The 20,012-nt window shown below is 44.2% G+C and overlaps 1 protein-coding gene and 1 long non-coding RNA gene across 3 annotated transcripts; both read right to left on the bottom strand.

Annotated features, from left to right (window-relative positions):
- Positions 1–2,104: 2,104 nt before the first annotated feature.
- zbtb11 (zinc finger and BTB domain containing 11) lies at positions 2,105–11,399 on the bottom strand. Of its 2 annotated transcripts, XM_037769730.1 has the most exons (12): positions 11,200–11,398; positions 10,826–11,163; positions 7,788–8,038; positions 7,275–7,506; positions 6,502–7,198; positions 6,159–6,459; positions 5,746–6,078; positions 5,247–5,664; positions 3,873–3,990; positions 3,628–3,786; positions 3,337–3,512; positions 2,105–2,823 (listed from the first exon to the last, which is right to left on the bottom strand). In XM_037769730.1, exons 2-12 carry the CDS (start codon positions 11,139–11,141, stop codon positions 2,267–2,269), a joined length of 3,558 nt encoding a protein of 1,185 aa, XP_037625658.1. In that variant the 5' UTR covers positions 11,142–11,163; positions 11,200–11,398; the 3' UTR covers positions 2,105–2,266. The 2 variants fall into 2 exon arrangements, with proteins under 2 accessions (XP_037625658.1, XP_037625657.1); XM_037769729.1 differs by having other exon boundaries at positions 6,159–7,198; positions 11,200–11,399.
- Positions 11,400–13,522: 2,123 nt separating this feature from the next.
- LOC119488250 lies at positions 13,523–19,162 on the bottom strand. The gene is made up of 3 exons (XR_005206901.1): positions 17,382–19,162; positions 14,542–14,704; positions 13,523–14,282 (listed from the first exon to the last, which is right to left on the bottom strand). It is a non-coding gene; the product is annotated as an uncharacterized LOC119488250 (long non-coding RNA).
- Positions 19,163–20,012: the final 850 nt, after the last annotated feature.

Below are 20,012 nucleotides of genomic sequence, written 5' to 3' on the forward strand. Positions count from 1 at the left end.
GGACTGTAGCCTACCTCCCTGGACGTGGCCACAAGAGGAACATTGATGACATATTGAAGAGACGGATAATACGAATGGTAACCAAAGAGCCCAGAACAACTTCCAAAGAGATTAGAGGTGAACTCCAAGGTCAAGGTACATCAGTGTCAGATCGCACCATCCGTCACTGTTTGAGCCAAAGTAGACTTAATGGAAGACGACCGAGGAGGACACCAAATCATAAAAAAGCAAGACTGGAATTTTCCAAAATGCATATTGACAAGCCACAAAGCTTCTGGGAGAATGTCCTTTGGACAGATGAGACAAAACTGGAGCTTTTTGGCAAGTCACATCAGCTCTATGTTCACAGACGAAGAGATGAAGCATCCAAAGAAAAGAACACTGTACCTAATGTGAAACATGGAGGAGGCTCGGTTATGTTATGGGGCTGCTTTGCTGCATCTGGCACAGGGTGTCTTGAATCTGTGCAGGGTACAATGAAATCTGAAGACAATCAAGGCATTCTGGAGTGAAATGTGCTGCCCAGTGTCAGAAAGCTTGGTCTCAGTTGCAGGTCATGGGTCCTCCAACAGGATAATGACCCAAAACACAGCTAAAAACACCCAAGAATGGCTAAGAACAAAACATTGGACTGTTCTGAAGTGGCCTTCTATGAGCCCTGATCTAAATCCTATTGAACATCTGTGGAAGGAGCTGAAACATGCATTCGGAGAAGGCACCCTTCAAACCTGAGACAGCTAGAGCAGTTTGCTCACGAGGAGTGGGCCAACATACCTGTGGACAGGTGCAGAAGTCTCATTGAGAGTTACAGAAATCACTTGATTGCAGTGATTGCCTCAAAAGGTTGTGCAACAAAATATTAAGTTAAGGGTACCATCATTTTTGTCCAGGCCAGTTTCATTAGTTTGTTTTTTAAAATGATTCTGCTGAACCATAATTCAAAAACAATATCTGATTTTCATTAGTTCATTTTCAGTGAATTTTTATTTATTATTACTTTTGTCAGTTTCAAGTTATTTCAGTGACCATTGTTGGTTTTTCTTTCTTTAACGGAAGGGTACCAACGATTTTGCCTACGTCTGTATATATATATATATATATATATACAGATGTAGGCAAAATCAGAAATATATATATATATATATAGTAGATCAAAGGTTTTTACTGAGGGAATGTAGGATATCTTTGTAAAAATCTATTTTCTCCATGTTTTTGGGAATAAAATGTAAAAATCAGCCGATGTAACATGTTTGTTACAAAGTGCTTTATTTATTATTATTATTATTATTATTATTATTATTATGTGTGAAATTACTAGATTATATTTTCATTCTGAGGGTTTTAATCCAGGAACTCTACATATCAGATTATTCCAGTTTGGCGTCACAACTTCTAAAATGTTCCCATGAACATGAGAACGGCCGGATCTGAGACCAGAGACCAGAGACCAGAGACCAGAGACCAGAGACCAGAGACCAGAGGGAGGAAAACCAGACAGCTTCTCTGATGAGATGAAACTCTGACATTTATAAGAATAAATCTCACAAAAAAACACTAATTTACCAGAAAAAAACGGAGAAATTCTCTAAAGATTAGTCGTAAATTTAGCTTCCATCTAAATTTCATTGCTCCTGAAGTAAAGAAGTATTCTTCTGGTACGGAGGACCAGGAAGACGCGCTGTGGAAGCTAAATAGCCTAAAACATTCATTCATTTCTTCCTGGTTAGATTACCTGATTCTTTTTAAACCAATTCTATATTAAGCACTTTGTAACGTAACGTTTTGAAAAACTTTATGAATAAAAGTTATTATTATAATTATGTGTGAAATGACTAGATGAGGATGTGAAATTCTTCCGTATTGAAGTCGTCTACATGTTGATTGATTTCAACTTAACGGCCTGATCTGAGACCAGCTAACACCAGAGACATTAGAGACACCAGAGACATTAGAGACCAGAGACCAGAGACCAGAGACCAGAGACCAGAGACCAGAGACACCAGAGACACCAGAGACACCAGAGACCAGAGGGAGTAAAGAAGCAAGCAGACAGGAAGCATCACAGCTTCTCTGATGAGATGAAAGACTTTGAGCCGATCAGGAGTCGTCTTCATTTCAACCTTTATTGCGTCCCGGAGGTGGACGTCTTCGTCCCTCCTGGGCTCTTCTATATACAGAGAACAGACATGTGACCAGTTCATGTTCACTTATTTACAATCACACAAAAATAGTCTCTTTACAGTCCTGGTCCAGTTCCTTCAGTCCGTCACTCCACCTCGGCAACGTGGGCCACCTCCACCTCCATGGTCTGGATCACGTCGGGCGCGTCCTCCATCTTGGGGTCCGTGAGCGCCTGCTGCGCCAGGACGTAGTTCACCACCTGCATGATGCCCTGATCCGAGAGCGTCGTGGTCGTCGTCACCGAGCCGTCGCACGCTGCCTGGACGGCCTGCACCGCCTCCACGGCCTCCACCGTCTCCTCCGTGATCAGCACCGTCTCGATCTCCTCCGGCGCCGGCTGCTGCTGCGCGGACGGCCGCAGCTCGGGAGGCAGCTCGGACGCCAGGATGCTGACGGCGTGCTCCACCTGCGTGCCCTGGTTGTGGAACTGGAGGGTGTCTTTCTCCAGCATGATCTTCCCCGGCAGGTTGTCCCCGTGATACTTGGCCATGTGTTTGCGGAGCGTGCGCGCGTCGATGTGGGCCTCCTGGCACATGGGGCACACGTACGGGCGCTCTCCCGTGTGCGTGCGGACGTGGCGTTTGAGGGAACGGGCGTCGGCCCAGGCGACGCCGCAAGTCAGACACTCGAATGGCTTCACTCCTGGAAGAGAGGAGGAAGGAAACAGCATCAGTACGGTCAACAACTGATCAGATCAATAACTAACGCTGTCAGAGTTAACGTGATGAGAACACGTAAACGCTAATCTGTTTTAACGCCACTCATTTCTTTAACGCAACTTGTGATGTTTAGGTTGTAGCGGCTCAGTTTTAAAGCTAGAGAGAAGATCCTGGTATCATAGTAAACTCTAAACCTGATGAATCCTACCAGGTCAGATTAGCTGGTCATGAAGGAGGTTCAATAACGCTCCAAACTTACACTAAATGTTGGAGAGGACAAACTGTCATGTCCATTTCAAAGGAGTCTGTTGACCTCTGAAATGGGTTAATTGATTTCCAATAATAAATATATACATCATATTTGTCTACTCCCATGATGATAAGAGGATTAAATACTTGACTCCCTTTAAGGTTCATTTAGAACAGATAAGTAATGTGTGATTAATAAAGTGAATAAATAACATCTGTCCTGTCCCCGTCCCGCTGGCGTTCTCACCCTGGTGGTTGTTGACGTGGCGCCGGTACTCTCGGAGCTGAGTGAACTTCCTGCCACACTGCTCACACTCCCTCTCCAGGTTCTGCTTCACCCGGCCTTTCTTCCCGTGCGTGGCTTTCTTCACGTGCCTCCTGAACAGCGCCTTCTCAAAGAACTCCTTCCCGCACACGTTACACCTGAGGACACGAGTCGAGACGTCACATCCTGGTTACCATGACAACAACAACAACAACAACAACAACAACAACAACAACAACACCATCGGGCGTCCCCGAGGCGCGGCGGACTTACTTGAAGGGCTCGGCCACGCTGTGGGACTTGACGTGGGAGTACCAGTCCTTCTTCCAGCTGTAGCACTTCCCACACACCTGGCACTGGAACGGCTTCAGGCCCATGTGCTTGTTCATGTGCTGCTGCAGATCTTTGGCTTCGTAGAACCTTTTATCACAGCTGGAAGAACATTCAGACAGCTCAGTCTCAGTGGACAACCTCGTCCCATCGGGGGTCAATAAATGAGAGACGGGCGGTTTACTCACTGAGCGCAACCGAACGGACGCACGTTGGGTCGGGGCAGGTGCTTCTTCAGGTGTTTGCTGAGAGCCGAGGCTCGATGGAAAGTCGCTCCGCACGTGTTGCACAGGTACTTTGATTCACCTGTTGGAGGGTTTCATGGTGAAAACAGATGCAAACATCTGGTTGACTTTACGCTCTTATCTGAGGAAAGGGTCACTTTACCCAACTTAATTTACAATAACAAAAAAAAATTGAACAGAAAAGAAACTCGGAAATTCTCTAACATTAAAGTTGTAAATTTATGAAAAAAAAGTCTCTGCAATTTACAATAACAGAAAAACTAATTTACGAGAAAACAACTCACAAATTTACGAGAATAAAATTCCAAAATTCTGAGATTAAAGTTGTAAATTTACGAGAAACAAACATGGATATTCTCTGACATTAAAGTCGTAAATTTATAAGAAAAATCTCAGAAATTTATGATAGAATTTAAAATAAGAAAACTAATTTACGAGAAAAAAAACTTAGAAATTCTCTGAAATTAAAGTTGTACATTTACGAGAAAAAAACTCTTTCTCTGAGATTAAAGTCGTAAAAATTATGAAAAAACCTCACAAATTTACAAGAATAAAATTCCAAAACTCTGAGATTAAAGTCGTAAATTTACGAGAAAAAAAAACTAAAATTTACAAGAATAAAACTTGAATGTTCTGAGATTAAAGTTGTAAATTTACGAGAATAAAACGTGGATATTCTCTAACATTAAAGTCGTAAATTTATGAGAAAAAGTCTCCGAAATTTGCATTAACAGAAAAACAAATTTACGAGAAAAAAAATCACAAGTTTACGAGAATAAAATTCCCAAATTCTGAGATTAAAGTTGTAAATTTATAAGAAAAATCTCAGAAATTTATGATAAAATTTACAATAACAAGAAAACTAATTACGAGAAAAAAACTCGGAAATTTACAAAAAAAACTCGGAAATTCTCTGAAATTAAAGTTGTAGATTTACGAGAAAAAAACTCTGTGAGATTAAAGTTGTAAAATTATGAAAAAAAACTCACAAATTTACATGAATAAAATTTTAAATTTAGGAGAAAAGACACAGAAATTTACAAGAGAAAAAACTTAGAAATTCTCTGAGATTGAAGCCGTAAATTTACCAGAAAAAAACTAAAATTTACAAGAATGAAACTTGGATGTATTGAGATTAAAGTTGTAAATTTACGAGAACAAAATGTGGATATTCTCTAACATTAAAGTTGTAAATTTAGGAGAATAAAACACATCCAATAACACACCGTGGTATATCGGAGTACCAGGAGAAGTCTCAGAGACCGATCTCATAACCTGATAAACCAAATGAAAGTAGTATGTTGAGCGTGTCCTGACCTGTGTGGATGCTGGTGTGCTCCTCCATGCTCCGCTTGCTGACGAAGGACTTCTTACAGTACTGACACTGGAACTGTTTGGTGACGTCGTGCAGCGCTCGGTGCATCTTCAGGCTGTGCTTGTGGGCGAACGTCTTGCCGCAGACCTTGCAGGAGTGCGGCCGCACGCCGGTGTGATGCAGCATGTGGATCCTCAGAGAGTAGAGCTTCGGTAACGTCTTCCCGCAGATGTCGCACACAAACTCTCGTTTGGTGTGCTGCGCCGACGTCTTCTCGTCCAGGTCGCCGTCCGCCTTGCCCTCGGCGCCGTGTGCCGCTGAGGGTTTGGCGGTGATGGGCGCCCGCTGGCTGCTCTGCTGCTTGTGTCGGGCCAGGTGGGCGCGGAGCGAGGCGGCGTACTGGAACTCCTTACTGCACAGCTACGAGGACACAGACGCACCGCGGTCACGACAAGTTCACTACAGGATATGACCTTAACTTACTGTTGACGGAACACTTACGCTGCACTTGTAGCCGCGAGCCTTCTCGTGTTTTAACGTGTGCATGATGAGAGAGTAGCGTCTCTGGTAGGACATGCCGCACTCGGAGCACGTGTGCTCTCCATCGCCGGCGCCCTCTGCTGGCGTCTGGTCCGGCTCGACTCCGATCTCCGGCTCGGCTCCGGTCTCTGGCTCTGCCGCCTTCGCCCCGGGCTCGTCCGTGCTGAGCTCTCCGGTCGTCACGCTGTCCACGGCGCCGGCATCTGGATCTAACCCCGACTCAGACTGTCCTTCGCCTTCGGTCTCCGCCGGCTGCTTCGGCGGTCGTCCCCTCTTCCCCGGCCTCGGAGCCAACTAAACACACACTCGGGTTCATTTTCACTCTTAACAGAACAATCAAACACTCAGAGCTTCACTGAGATGTAAAGACGTACCTTCGGGGTGGCGGTACGCGGCGGCGTTGACCCTTTCTTCCCCTCCTCTTCCTCCTCCAGCCCCATGTGTAAACGAGCGTAACCGCCCTCGGCGATAGAGCGCGACCGGAGTCGTCTCTTGTTGGGCTCATCTGACATGTCCTGCTTGTCTCCGTGGCTTTCATCAGCAGAGGGCTCCTCCTCCTCCAGAGGAACGTACTCCTCCACCTCCACGTCCTTCTTCACCTTGGCGGGACGCCCCCGTTTACGCTTCTGGGGCATCGGTGCTTCTTCTAGCTTCTCCTGAGGCGCCGCCGCCGCCGCCGCCGCCGCCGCCGCTGCCGCCGCCGCTGCCGCCGCCGCCTCGGAGGCCAGCTTGATGACCTCCGAGGGACTCACTTTGTCTGGGTCCACATTTATTACGAAGGCTCCTGCTTCAGCGACCTGCGGCTGCTCCATCGCCAGGCAGGCGGACACCACGGCGAGGGACTCGCTGGCGCCGGCCTGTCCACTGTGGGTGACCACAGTCATCGTCTCCGCCTCCGCTCCTTCTGCGCCGCGTGAGATAAGAGTGACGGTGTCTCCCGGCTCAGCCGGTCCTCCGTGAGTGATCAGAGTCACCGTCTCCTCCGGTCCAGCCTCCCCATGATGCTCTTTGTCTCCGTCTCCAGCTTCAGCGACGCCCGCCGCCGGCTGCTGGATGTAGGCGTCTTCAGAAGGTGCAACAAAAGCTAAGGGCTCGTCCGTTACATCGCCGCCCTGCTGGGTGACCACCGTCCTGCCGTCGCTCTCTATGGTGACCATGAAGGAGGCGGATTCGTCCTTCAAGCCGTCCTCGGCGGCCGGTTGGCTCGACACCACCGTGTGCACGTCTCCTCTCTGATACACCGTCAGCTTCTGCTCCTCCACCTGCTTATGAACAGACTCACAGATCTGCAGCACCTCCGTCATCAGCAGATGGCGAGCTAGGTTGGCGATGTCGGCCATGACGCAGAAGTTAAACGTGAGCGTGGACGTGTACGCGAAGTCCAGCAGCGGGAGGAAGCTGACTTTGGTGAAACCTGGAGAGAGAAGGAAGGTTCAAACTGGGCGACTACAAGAAATGACCTCTAAACAACAACAAGGACGGAGTCTCACCGGAGAGGTCCACCACGGCTTCGTGCGTGGACGCCGCCCCCTTCTCGAAGAAGAGCTCGTTGAAGTATTCGCTGCACGCCGCCAGCACCGCTTTGTGCGCTCGGTGCTCCTCGCCTTCGATCAGCAGCGTGATGTCACAGAACTGGTTGCTGAGACGCTGCTGGTTCAGTTTGTCCAACATGGTCTGGCTGTGTTTGGGCAGGAACTGGTTCACTTCCCCTTTACTGTCCACCTGGAGACGGACACACAGAGAGACATCACACTCCATTCACTAAACACTCAACTAGAGAGCAGGACTGGTTCACCTCCCCTTTACTGTCCACCTGGAGACGGATCACAGAGACAGAGACATCACACTCCATTCACTAAACACTCAACTAGAGAGCAGGACTGGTTCACCTCCCCTTTACTGTCCACCTGGAGACGGATCACAGAGACAGAGACACCACACTCCATTCACTAAACACTCAACTAGAGAGCAGGACTGTACTGTATAACTGGAACTACACGTACAAAGACCAGCTCGTGTTTGGCCATCGTCTTCGCCAACTTGGATCTCAGCTGACAGGACGAGTCGGTGAAGCCTAAACCGTCGTCTCCCTCTTCTTCCTCCTCCTCCTCGTCCTCCTCATCGTTGGCGTTGGCGGCCGCCCTGCGTCTCCCCGGCCGGGAGAAGAGTCGAGATCCGGAGCCGTCGTCAGCGCTGCGCCTGCTCTGACAGTGAGCGCACTCTCTGATGTGGTCTTTGACGTTCTTCAGGATACCTGAAGGACACAAATCACAAACCACACGTCACACGTCTTCAGAGAGACGACGGCGTCATGTTAAACTACGCCGAGAGGAAGCAGCTCCTCCTGTCAGTAAAACATTTCATACAGCTAGTAGTACTACAACCAGAGGATAACGGGACCTCATTAATGATCAGATATTCATATATGTTGTAGCACAACGTGTCCTATCTGGAGAGAGGAAGGGGAACTGAAGAAGATAAAAGAATAAAAACACAGTGAACAACGAACCATCAGACGGAGACAGAGAGCAGCTCTGTGGGGAACGTCTCCATGTTCCTCACCTCAATATCCTCCAGAGAAACATCATCATCATCATCATCATCATCATCATCATCATAATAATAATAATAGTAATAATAATAATAGTAATAATAATAATAGTAATAATAATAATCATAATAATATCCTCCACAGAGAAACATCATCATCATCATCATCATCATAATAATAATAGTAATAGTAATAATAATAATAATAGTAATAATAATAATAGTAATCATAATCATAATAATATCCTCCACAGAGAAACATCATCATCATCATAATAATAATAACAATAATAATAATAATAATATCCTCCACATATCAGAGGGATTTTGTTCTTCTTATAGTATTTTTAGTATCTTTTTCATATATGTATTGTGATTTTTCTAATATATATATTTATGTTCTTGTTAAAACGTTTTATAGTATTTTTTCATATTTTTATTATAATTTGTATTTTCTATATCTATGTTCTTTATAGGGAACAATGCAGTATCTCACCTCTCCAGCAGTACTTCTACTAGGATACTACAGTAGTACTACAGTACTGTACCTCTCCAGCAGTACTTGCTGCTGATGGACTCCCAGGTGTTCTGCTGGTTCCGTTGTTCTATAGTAGTATAGTAGTATATAGTAGTATACAGTAGTACTAGGTGTATTGTAGTAGTATAGTAGTACTAGGTGTATTGTAGTAGTAGTATACAGTAGTACTAGGTGTATTGTAGTAGTAGTATACAGTAGTACTAGGTGTATTGTAGTAGTATAGTAGTACTAGGTGTATTGTAGTAGTAGTATACAGTAGTACTAGGTGTATTGTAGTAGTAGTATACAGTAGTACTAGGTGTATTGTAGTAGTATAGTAGTACTAGGTGTATTGTAGTAGTAGTATACAGTAGTACTAGGTGTATTGTAGTAGTAGTATACAGTAGTACTAGGTGTATTGTAGTAGTAGTATACAGTAGTACTAGGTGTATTGTAGTAGTATAGTAGTACTAGGTGTATTGTAGTAGTAGTATACAGTAGTACTAGGTGTATTGTAGTAGTATAGTAGTACTAGGTGTATTGTAGTAGTAGTATACAGTAGTACTAGGTGTATTGTAGTAGTATAGTAGTATACAGTAGTACTAGGTGTATTGTAGTAGTATAGTAGTATACAGTAGTACTAGGTGTATTGTAGTAGTAGTATACAGTAGTACTAGGTGTATTGTAGTAGTAGTATACAGTAGTACTAGGTGTATTGTAGTAGTATAGTAGTACTAGGTGTATTGTAGTAGTAGTATACAGTAGTACTAGGTGTATTGTAGTAGTAGTATACAGTAGTACTAGGTGTATTGTAGTAGTAGTATACAGTAGTACTAGGTGTATTGTAGTATATAGTAGTACTAGGTGTATTGTAGTAGTAGTATACAGTAGTACTAGGTGTATTGTAGTAGTAGTATACAGTAGTACTAGGTGTATTGTAGTAGTAGTATACAGTAGTACTAGGTGTATTGTAGTAGTAGTATACAGTAGTACTAGGTGTATTGTAGTATACAGTAGTACTAGGTGTATTGTAGTAGTAGTATACAGTAGTACTAGGTGTATTGTAGTATATAGTAGTACTAGGTGTATTGTAGTAGTAGTATACAGTAGTACTAGGTGTATTGTAGTAGTAGTATACAGTAGTACTAGGTGTATTGTAGTAGTAGTATACAGTAGTACTAGGTGTATTGTAGTAGTAGTATACAGTAGTACTAGGTGTATTGTAGTAGTATAGTAGTACTAGGTGTATTGTAGTAGTAGTATACAGTAGTACTAGGTGTATTGTAGTATATAGTAGTACTAGGTGTATTGTAGTAGTAGTATACAGTAGTACTAGGTGTATTGTAGTAGTATACAGTAGTACTAGGTGTATTGTAGTAGTATACAGTAGTACTAGGTGTATTGTAGTAGTATACAGTAGTACTAGGTGTATTGTAGTAGTATAGTAGTACTAGGTGTATTGTAGTAGTAGTATACAGTAGTACTAGGTGTATTGTAGTATATAGTAGTACTAGGTGTATTGTAGTAGTAGTATACAGTAGTACTAGGTGTATTGTAGTAGTATACAGTAGTACTAGGTGTATTGTAGTAGTATACAGTAGTACTAGGTGTATTGTAGTAGTAGTATACAGTAGTACTAGGTGTATTGTAGTATATAGTAGTACTAGGTGTATTGTAGTAGTAGTATACAGTAGTACTAGGTGTATTGTAGTAGTATAGTAGTACTAGGTGTATTGTAGTAGTAGTATACAGTAGTACTAGGTGTATTGTAGTAGTAGTATACAGTAGTACTAGGTGTATTGTAGTAGTAGTATACAGTAGTACTAGGTGTATTGTAGTAGTAGTATACAGTAGTACTAGGTGTATTGTAGTAGTAGTATACAGTAGTACTAGGTGTATTGTAGTATACAGTAGTACTAGGTGTATTGTAGTATATAGTAGTACTAGGTGTATTGTAGTATATAGTAGTATTACCTCTCCACCAGTACTTGCTGCTGATGGACTCCCAGGTGTTCTGCTGGTTCCGGTGTTCTCCGTCCTCCTCGGGGCTGAGGTGGTTCTGCTGGATGAGTTCCCGCCTCCTGTGGTCCAGCAGAACCACCTCCAGCTCGGTGAAGTGGTTCTGGTTCTTCAGCCGCCTCTGGTAGAACAGGGTCCCGTCCCGGACCACGTAGCAGGTCGCCGCCTTCCGGATCTTCCTCTTGGTGTTCCCCGCGGTGCCGGGCGCGTAGGGCTCGCGCTCATCCGTCAGGTAGCGCAGGATGGCCCGGTAGCTCTCCGAGCACGACATGCCGAGGACCGGGACCAGCGGAACCAGAGGCCCGGCTCAGACCCGCTCCTCTCGGGCTCCGGCTGTTAACCCCGGGTGTATATTACGGTGGGTCTCGGGGTACCGGGCGGTACCGGGGCGGTACCGGGTCGTGTTTACCTTCAGGTGGAACTGCAGAGCCGCGACTCAGCGGACAGGCGACAAAATGGCTGCTGCACAACCGGAAGCTGCGTCACTAACGGCGGAAGCGCGTAGTTACCCTGACGCACCAGCAGAGGGCGCTGCAGGCTCACTGATAACACACACACACACAACAACACACACCACACACACACACAACAACACACACTACAGACACACAACAACACACACCACAGACACACACAACACACACCACAGAAACACACAACAACACACACCACAGACACACAACAACACACACCACAGACACACAACAACACACACTACAGACACACACAACACACACCACAGACACACACAACAACACACACCACAGACACACAACAACACACACCACAGACACACAACAACACACACTACAGACACACACAACACACACCACAGACACACACAACAACACACACTACAGACACACAACAACACACACCACAGAAACACACAACAACACACACCACAGAAACACACAACAACACACACACAGACACACACAACACACACCACAGACACACAACAACACACACCACAGACACACAACAACACACACCACAGACACACAACAACACACACCACAGACACACAACAACACACACCACAGACACACACAACAACACACACTACAGACACACAACAACACACACAGACACACAACAACACACACAGACACACAACAACACACACCACAGAAACACACAACAACACACACAGACACACAACAACACACACAGACACACAACAACACACACAGACACACAACAACACACACCACAGAAACACACAACAACACACACCACAGAAACACACAACAACACACACAGACACACAACAACACACACAGACACACAACAACACACACACACACACAACAACACACACCACAGAAACACACAACAACACACACCACAGAAACACACAACAACACACACAGACACACAACAACACACACCACAGAAACACACAACAACACACACCACAGACACACAACAACACACACAGACACACAACAACACACACCACAGACACACAACAACACACACAGACACACAACAACACACACCACAGAAACACACAACAACACACACAGACACACAACAACACACACCACAGACACACAACAACACACACAGACACACAACAACACACACCACAGGACACACAACAACACACACAGACACACAACAACACACACCACAGACACACAACAACACACACCACAGAAACACACAACAACACACACAGACACACAACAACACACACCACAGACACACAACAACACACACAGACACACAACAACACACACCACAGAAACACACAACAACACACACAGACACACAACAACACACACCACAGACACACAACAACACACACCACAGACACACAACAACACACACCACAGACACACAACAACACACACCACAGACACACAACAACACACACAGACACACAACAACACACACCACAGACACACAACAACACACACCACAGAAACACACAACAACACACACCACAGACACACAACAACACACACCACAGACACACAACAACACACACAGACACACAACAACACACACCACAGACACACAACAACACACACAGACACACAACAACACACACCACAGACACACAACAACACACACCACAGACACACAACAACACACACCACAGACACACAACAACACACACAGACACACAACAACACACACCACAGACACACAACAACACACACAGACACACAACAACACACACCACAGACACACAACAACACACACACAGACACACAACAACACACACCACAGACACACAACAACACACACACACCACAGACACACAACAACACACAGGAACACAACAACACACACCACAGACACACAACAACACACAGGAACACAACAACACACACCACAGACACACAACAACACACACCACAGACACACAACAACACACACACAGACACACAACAACACACACCACAGACACACAACAACACACACACACCACAGACACACAACAACACACAGGAACACAACAACACACACCACAGACACACAACAACACACAGGAACACAACAACACACACCTACTTTAAATACTTTATATCATAATACTTTATTGTCATAATTCATTTATATCTTCATTTAAGTGTCATTATTAAATTGTCTCAGTTTATTTTTTATTTATTTATTTTCATTTATATCTTCATTTAAGTGTCATTATTAGATTTAATTATATTAGATATAAATTTGAGTTTGTTTTGATAAAAAAAAAGTTAAATGAAATCATCATATTTTTACTTTATTTCTGGCGGTCATGTTTCTCTGTATGATTTTAATGAACTAAGGTATAAAGACTTATCTTATGGTGCCTTGTTTAAGAATGTTTTAAGACATACGGTATATCATAGTGTAACTGTCAAAGTAGATAGACTCAACCAGCTGTTAGCAGCCACATGCATGAGTTAAAAGCCTCTTGAATGATAATAAAAACCTCTTTATAAAAGTCTCTTTGAACGAGGGTTCAATGAAAGTAAACCAATAAAGAATGCAGGCGCACCAACTCTTGCAGGAACGCAGGTGTAATTAATCACATTACTTATGTTCCTGATCCGTTGAGGTGTTCCAGGGTGTGCTGTATAGAATAGTATAATGCACGCTGGCTGTGACTCACTAAATACAATATCATGGTCCACCTGTGTTTACCCTGCTGTAACATGTCAACATGGCTGCTGGGAAAAGGGCCTGCAACACTAAGGTGTGTCCTGATGCAGGTAATCCAGTGGAAAGGTGACTTTAATATTCACTCCAGCTAGAAGTCTCTTTGCTCAGCATCAAGTGGAGGAAGGACCAGAAGGTGATCAGTCACCTCCTCTCTTCAGCCCTAAAGGAAGGATGTCGTCTCACCCTGATTGGTTGAGAGAGGAGACGCACCGAGCTGCTGTCAGGTCTTCATCAGGAGTCAACAGGTGATCTGAATAACCATAAACAAAGATGGGACGGCCAAAAACAAAGATTGGGACAATCTAAACATTTACTGTGAAGTTACAGTTAAATACAGTCAACAGGTGATCTGATCAACCTCCAGTCAGCTCAGGTGATCTGATCAACCTCCAGTCAGCTCAGGTGATCTGATCAACCTCCAGTCAGCTCAGGTGATCTGGAACATTCAGATCAAATTAACCGGGGAAAAAACAAATGACAGCAAGTAGCAAAGAATGATGTTTACGAACCTTCCCTCAGACTCTCCTTCTCACCGTCCGAGTTCAGATCCAAGGATGATGGAACATTTTCCATTTTTGCCGTGCAGCTGTGGAACAGTTCACCTCTCTCCGTCACGTTTTCCATCACTGTCGGCATTTTAAATCTCGTCTAGAGATCTCTGATGTTTTCAGTCTACACAAACATTTAAAATGTGCTTAATTAGATAAAGTTGTAGTTCTGTGATTGAGATTACACTTGTTTTCTTTTTCAAGTCATCGAACTCGTGCATAAAGTGAGACGAGGTTTTGATTAATTTCCGGTATGAAAGTATATTTTTGTGATGTTTATCGGTATGAAAGCAGGTTAACAGCCCACAGAGTTCATATCTACACCTCACTGTATTACAGGGTAAACACCACGTCTCTTTATGTCCTTATAAACACATCAAATCAGCTCTTCAGCAGCAACATTTGGCTTTGAGGAGATCAGACTACTTTTATAATCAGCTTGACAGAAGTGTTGATAAGCTCAGCTCCTCGGTGCAGGAGCTAAATCATCTTAATCTGTGTCTACTGTACACAACTCATTAGCTCCAGTTGTAGGACCAGCATCATGTCTCACCTCCTGTCTTTAGATTAAAGTCTCTCCAACAGAACAGCTCACTGATAAAAGAGACGTTACGTTTTTCAAAAACAAATTACAGTTTGATAAGAAACGATAAACAGAAACAATGAGTCTTAAAAATGGAGAAGCTTCAGTGGAAGTCTGATAAACCTCCAAACCATAAATCAGCGTTGACAGATGTACGATAATAATTGCATTTGTACGATTATTTTGCCCTCTGTAGGATGTACGATCAATAATGCTTGTCCATGCCTGGACAACGCCGCTACCACGGCGTGTTTTACCAAGATGGCAATGACCACAAACCAAGATGGGGACCGACAAAAACAAAGATGGGAGGGCCAAAAACAAAGATGGGACGCCCAAAAACAAAGATGGGATGCCCAAAAACAAAGATGGGATGCCCAAAAACAAAGATGGGACACCCAAAAACAAAGATGGGAGGGCCAAAAACAAAGATGGGATGCCCAAAAAACAAAGATGGGATGCCCAAAAACAAAGATGGGATGCCCAAAAACAAAGATGGGAGGGCCAAAAACAAAGATGGGACGGACCAAAACAAAGATGATAGGGCCAAAAACAAAGATGGGAGGGCCAAAAACAAAGATGGGATGCCCAAAAACAAAGATGGGAGGGCCAAAAACAAAGATGGGAGGGCCAAAAACAAAGATGGGAGAGCCAAAAACAAAGATGGGACGCCCAAAAACAAAGATGGGACGCCCAAAAACAAGATGGGACGCCCAAAAACAAGATGGGGATGCCCAAAAAAAGATGGGAGGGCCAAAAATAAGATGGGAGGGCCAGAAAAAGATGGGAGGGACAAAAACAAAGATGGGAGGGACAAAAACAAAGATGGGAGGGACAAAAACAAGATGGGGATGCCCAAAAAAAGATGGGAGGGCCAGAAACAAAGATGGGAGGGCCAAAAACAAAGATGGGACGGACCAAAACAAAGATGATAGGGTCAAAAACAAAGATGGGACGGACCAAAACAAAGATGATAGGGCCAAAAACAAAGATGGGACGCCCAAAAACAAAGATGGGAGGGCCAAAAACAAAGATGGGACGGACCAAAACAAAGATGATAGGGCCAAAAACAAAGATGGGAGGGCCAAAAACAAAGATGGGATGCCCAAAAACAAAGATGGGAGGGCCAAAAACAAAGATGGGACGCCCAAAAACAAAGATGGGAGGGCCAAAAACAAAGATGGGACGCCCAAAAACAAAGATGGGACGCCCAAAAACAAGATGGGGATGCCCAAAAAAAGATGGGAGGGCCAAAAACAAAGATGGGACGCCCAAAAACAAGATGGGGATGCCCAAAAAAAGATGGGAGGGCCAAAAATAAGATGGGAGGGCCAAAAACAAAGATGGGAGGGCCAGAAAAAGATGGGAGGGACAAAAACAAAGATGGGAGGGACAAAAACAAGATGGGGATGCCCAAAAAAAGATGGGAGGGCCAGAAACAAAGATGGGAGGGCCAAAAACAAAGATGGGACGGACCAAAACAAAGATGATAAGGTCAAAAACAAAGATGGGACGGACCAAAACAAAGATGATAGGGCCAAAAACAAAGATGGGACGCCCAAAAACAAAGATGGGAGGGCCAAAAACAAAGATGGGACACCCAAAAACAAAGATGGGATGGACAAAAACAAGATGGGGATGCCCAAAAAAAGATGGGAGGGCCAAAAACAAAGATGGGATGGACAAAAAAAGATGGGAGGGCCAGAAACAAAGACAGGTATTTATTTAATGAGCTTACGGCCTTAGCTGTTTTGAATCAGTATGAACAAGCTTCCTGTTGGGCTGTCTTGTAATTTAATTTTCTACTACAAAAAGTGTCAGACTGATGGATTTATGGACACGTACCTCCTTCCATGCATCGTAGCTAGCAAAGAAGAAACAACGATGTTGGTAGATTTACGTGTCAAAAAGGTCGTACAAATACACGTTTTGTAAAATGACACATTTATTTTTCTCAAAATGTGATAATTAGAAGCCTTTAGTATGATAGTTTAACATTTCTCATGTGCCATTAATGCACTTTAAGGAGACCGTCCGTTCAGGCAGTTCTTCATTGTCAGTTTCAAGTTGCTGTTTTTATCCCCCACAACAGACTGATGGGAGTGTGGAGAACTTGTTGAAGCGTCTGTACGTCACACATAACAGTTTAAATACCGCTGCTGTGAATGACTCTGACCCGGGGGGGGGGGGGGGCGCTGCTCATCCATGTGTCACATACCGACGCTGACATCAAACAGTGACGAGTCTCACTGCTGCATTCCAACATTCACAGTTACACCAACAGGACGGACCGGACGGAGGACTCATCACAGCTACAGCTCAACATAAAGACTTATTTATTACTGCTGTCCTGTGAGGACGGCTGGGGGGAGATATGTATTTACTATTTCCTGGTAATGAAACTAAATATATTCAGAGATCTGGAATATGTAGAAATAGTCAGTCTAGAATACAAACAGTCTGTCAACAGGCCTTTAACACTGCAGACATGTTGACTTGTTGTAGTAGGACGAGCTCAGGTGTTCCTGATGACACTAACGAGGGCTCTGCTGTGTCCCAGTGAGAGACAGACAGCGTGCACTACACAGGAATCTCATTAAACTGAATTCAGCCATCATTCATTTTATTATTTACACCTGTGCTTCTCCTACAGTTACAAGTCAAACTGGCCCCTGTTGTTGGAGACATCAACACTAACGTCTTTCTGTTTTAAAATGTAAATGATCTCCGTCCAGACGAGCGTTTAGGGCCGTTTCAGAATTGAAAACTGAAAACGCATGTACACTGGGCATGCACGTGCCGGTGTAAACAGGAAGCATGGACACGTGAATTAATGCAGAGCTTTTGAATAATAGCTTGTCTCCTGCACATGTAGGCAGCAGTAGGATTATAAAATGCAGAATTTAACTGAGCATCAACAACAAGTTCAGCAGCGCCTGTAACTCATTATACATGTTGAATTTAACAGTCCGAGAACGCCTCTCGCAAGCCGTCTCGGACCAGTTGTTTTGGTGCAAACCACAGTAAGATTACTGCGTTCACAACCGCCCAAACGAACCGCACCGGAGTTGGATTCAAATGGACTAAATGTTGACTTGTGAAAGCGGCCTTATTCAGCGTTCGGTTGGACTTTACTCCACACTCTCGTGTCACTTCTGGTTTCAAAAAACAAAATCGTGACAGCCACAAACCAAGATGGGACGGACAAAAACAAAGATGACAACAAAAATGGGACGGTCAAAAATTCTCGTTTCATTCTGTGCTTCATTGCACATACAAAGACAGAACAAGTGGACCATTAGATTATTTCAGGTCGTTTTGTCGTCCCTGTCTTGTTTAACTTCCCACATAAAGCTGATTTTGTGTATTTGGTCCCCCCCCCATGAGACAGATATTTAATATGTTTATCCTCCGTCTCTGCTGGCTGCAGCATCTCAACACGTGTCAGTGAGTGTTTACACGACCGTTGCCGTGGAAACAGCTTATTTGCATCCCGTCAGTGTGTTTGTGTGTAAGAGGACGTTTGTTTTCTCCGTCCAGACATGTGTTCAGGTTTAATATCTCATCTAATTTGTGGTTCCTTCAGACTTCTTTCCAACAAGGCCGCCTCTGTTCAGCTTCTCTGTTTTAATCCACCGACACATCTTGTCACTTCCTCCTCGGGAGGTATTTGCTCAAATGTTCATTTCCTCCTCTCCACAGCGAGGCCTGTTGTTTGGTTTTGAGCAGGTTCTCTGGTACGGAGACAAAGGCGTTGGTGAGTGAAAACAGGAAGGTTGGTGTTGGTTTCCGACAGGTAGAACACACGAACACTCGTCTGTCTGTCAGCGGTTTCATGTGAACGCAGAGAAAAGGGAAACTCAAGGCACGCTATGATAGAAGCTGAAAGCCTCACAGGTGTTCTCAGTCCACCTGTCTGATTAGACCTTCTTAGGACTCTGCAGGTGTGTTTACACTAGTTAGGTGGCGTCTTGTTGAGCCTCCTGTTAGCTTTGTTACACCTGTTAGGGCGGGACAAGCTACACCTTCATCATTCTTATTGGTAGATGAAGATGTGAGGTTGTCCGCCCACCTTCAACCTGAGCAGAAGTCTAATCAGCCACAGTAACTGAAACACCTGTGTGGGTGTAAAGAGATGATTGACTTCTTTGAATATATGCTTATGTGCTTTATTTTTACTGAGATGAGTATATTAATACCAGTCTCATGTCTCAACAATGAATACAAAGATATACAGCCTGCAGCTAATTAGCTTATTGTTCTAGTTAGTGTGACATCTCTAAAGGTAAAAATAAATCTGCCCGTCAGCGACATTAAAAGACACATTTTAGAATCATCTTTGTTTTTGGCCATCCCCATCTTTGTTTTAGGCCCTCCCATCTTTTGTTTTAGACCCTCCCATCTTTTGTTTTTGGCCCACCCATCCTTTGTTTTAGGCCCTCCCATCTTTTGTTTTAGGCCCTCCCATCTTTTGTTTTTGGCCCACCCATCCTTTGTTTTAGGCCCTCCCATCTTTTGTTTTAGGCCCACCCGTCATGGTTTATGACCCTCTAATCTTTTGTTTTAGGCCCTCCCTTCATGGTTTATGACCCTCCCATCCTTTGTTTTAGGCCCTCCCATCTTTTGTTTTAGGCCCTCCCATCATGGTTTTAGGCCCACCCATCCTTTGTTTTTGGCCCACCCATCCTTTGTTTTAGGCCCTCCCATCCTTTGTTTTAGGCCCTCCCATCCTTTGTTTTTGGCCCTCCCATCTTTCTTTTGGTCCGTCCCATCTTGCTTTAGTTTTTAGAATTATCAATCTTCTCATCTAACCTTTGGCAAGAAAGTGAATAAACGTATGCAAGAAAGT

The sequence above is a fragment of the Sebastes umbrosus genome, chromosome 5, assembly GCF_015220745.1.
Source record: "Sebastes umbrosus isolate fSebUmb1 chromosome 5, fSebUmb1.pri, whole genome shotgun sequence".
Lineage (NCBI taxonomy): Eukaryota > Metazoa > Chordata > Actinopteri > Perciformes > Sebastidae > Sebastes > Sebastes umbrosus.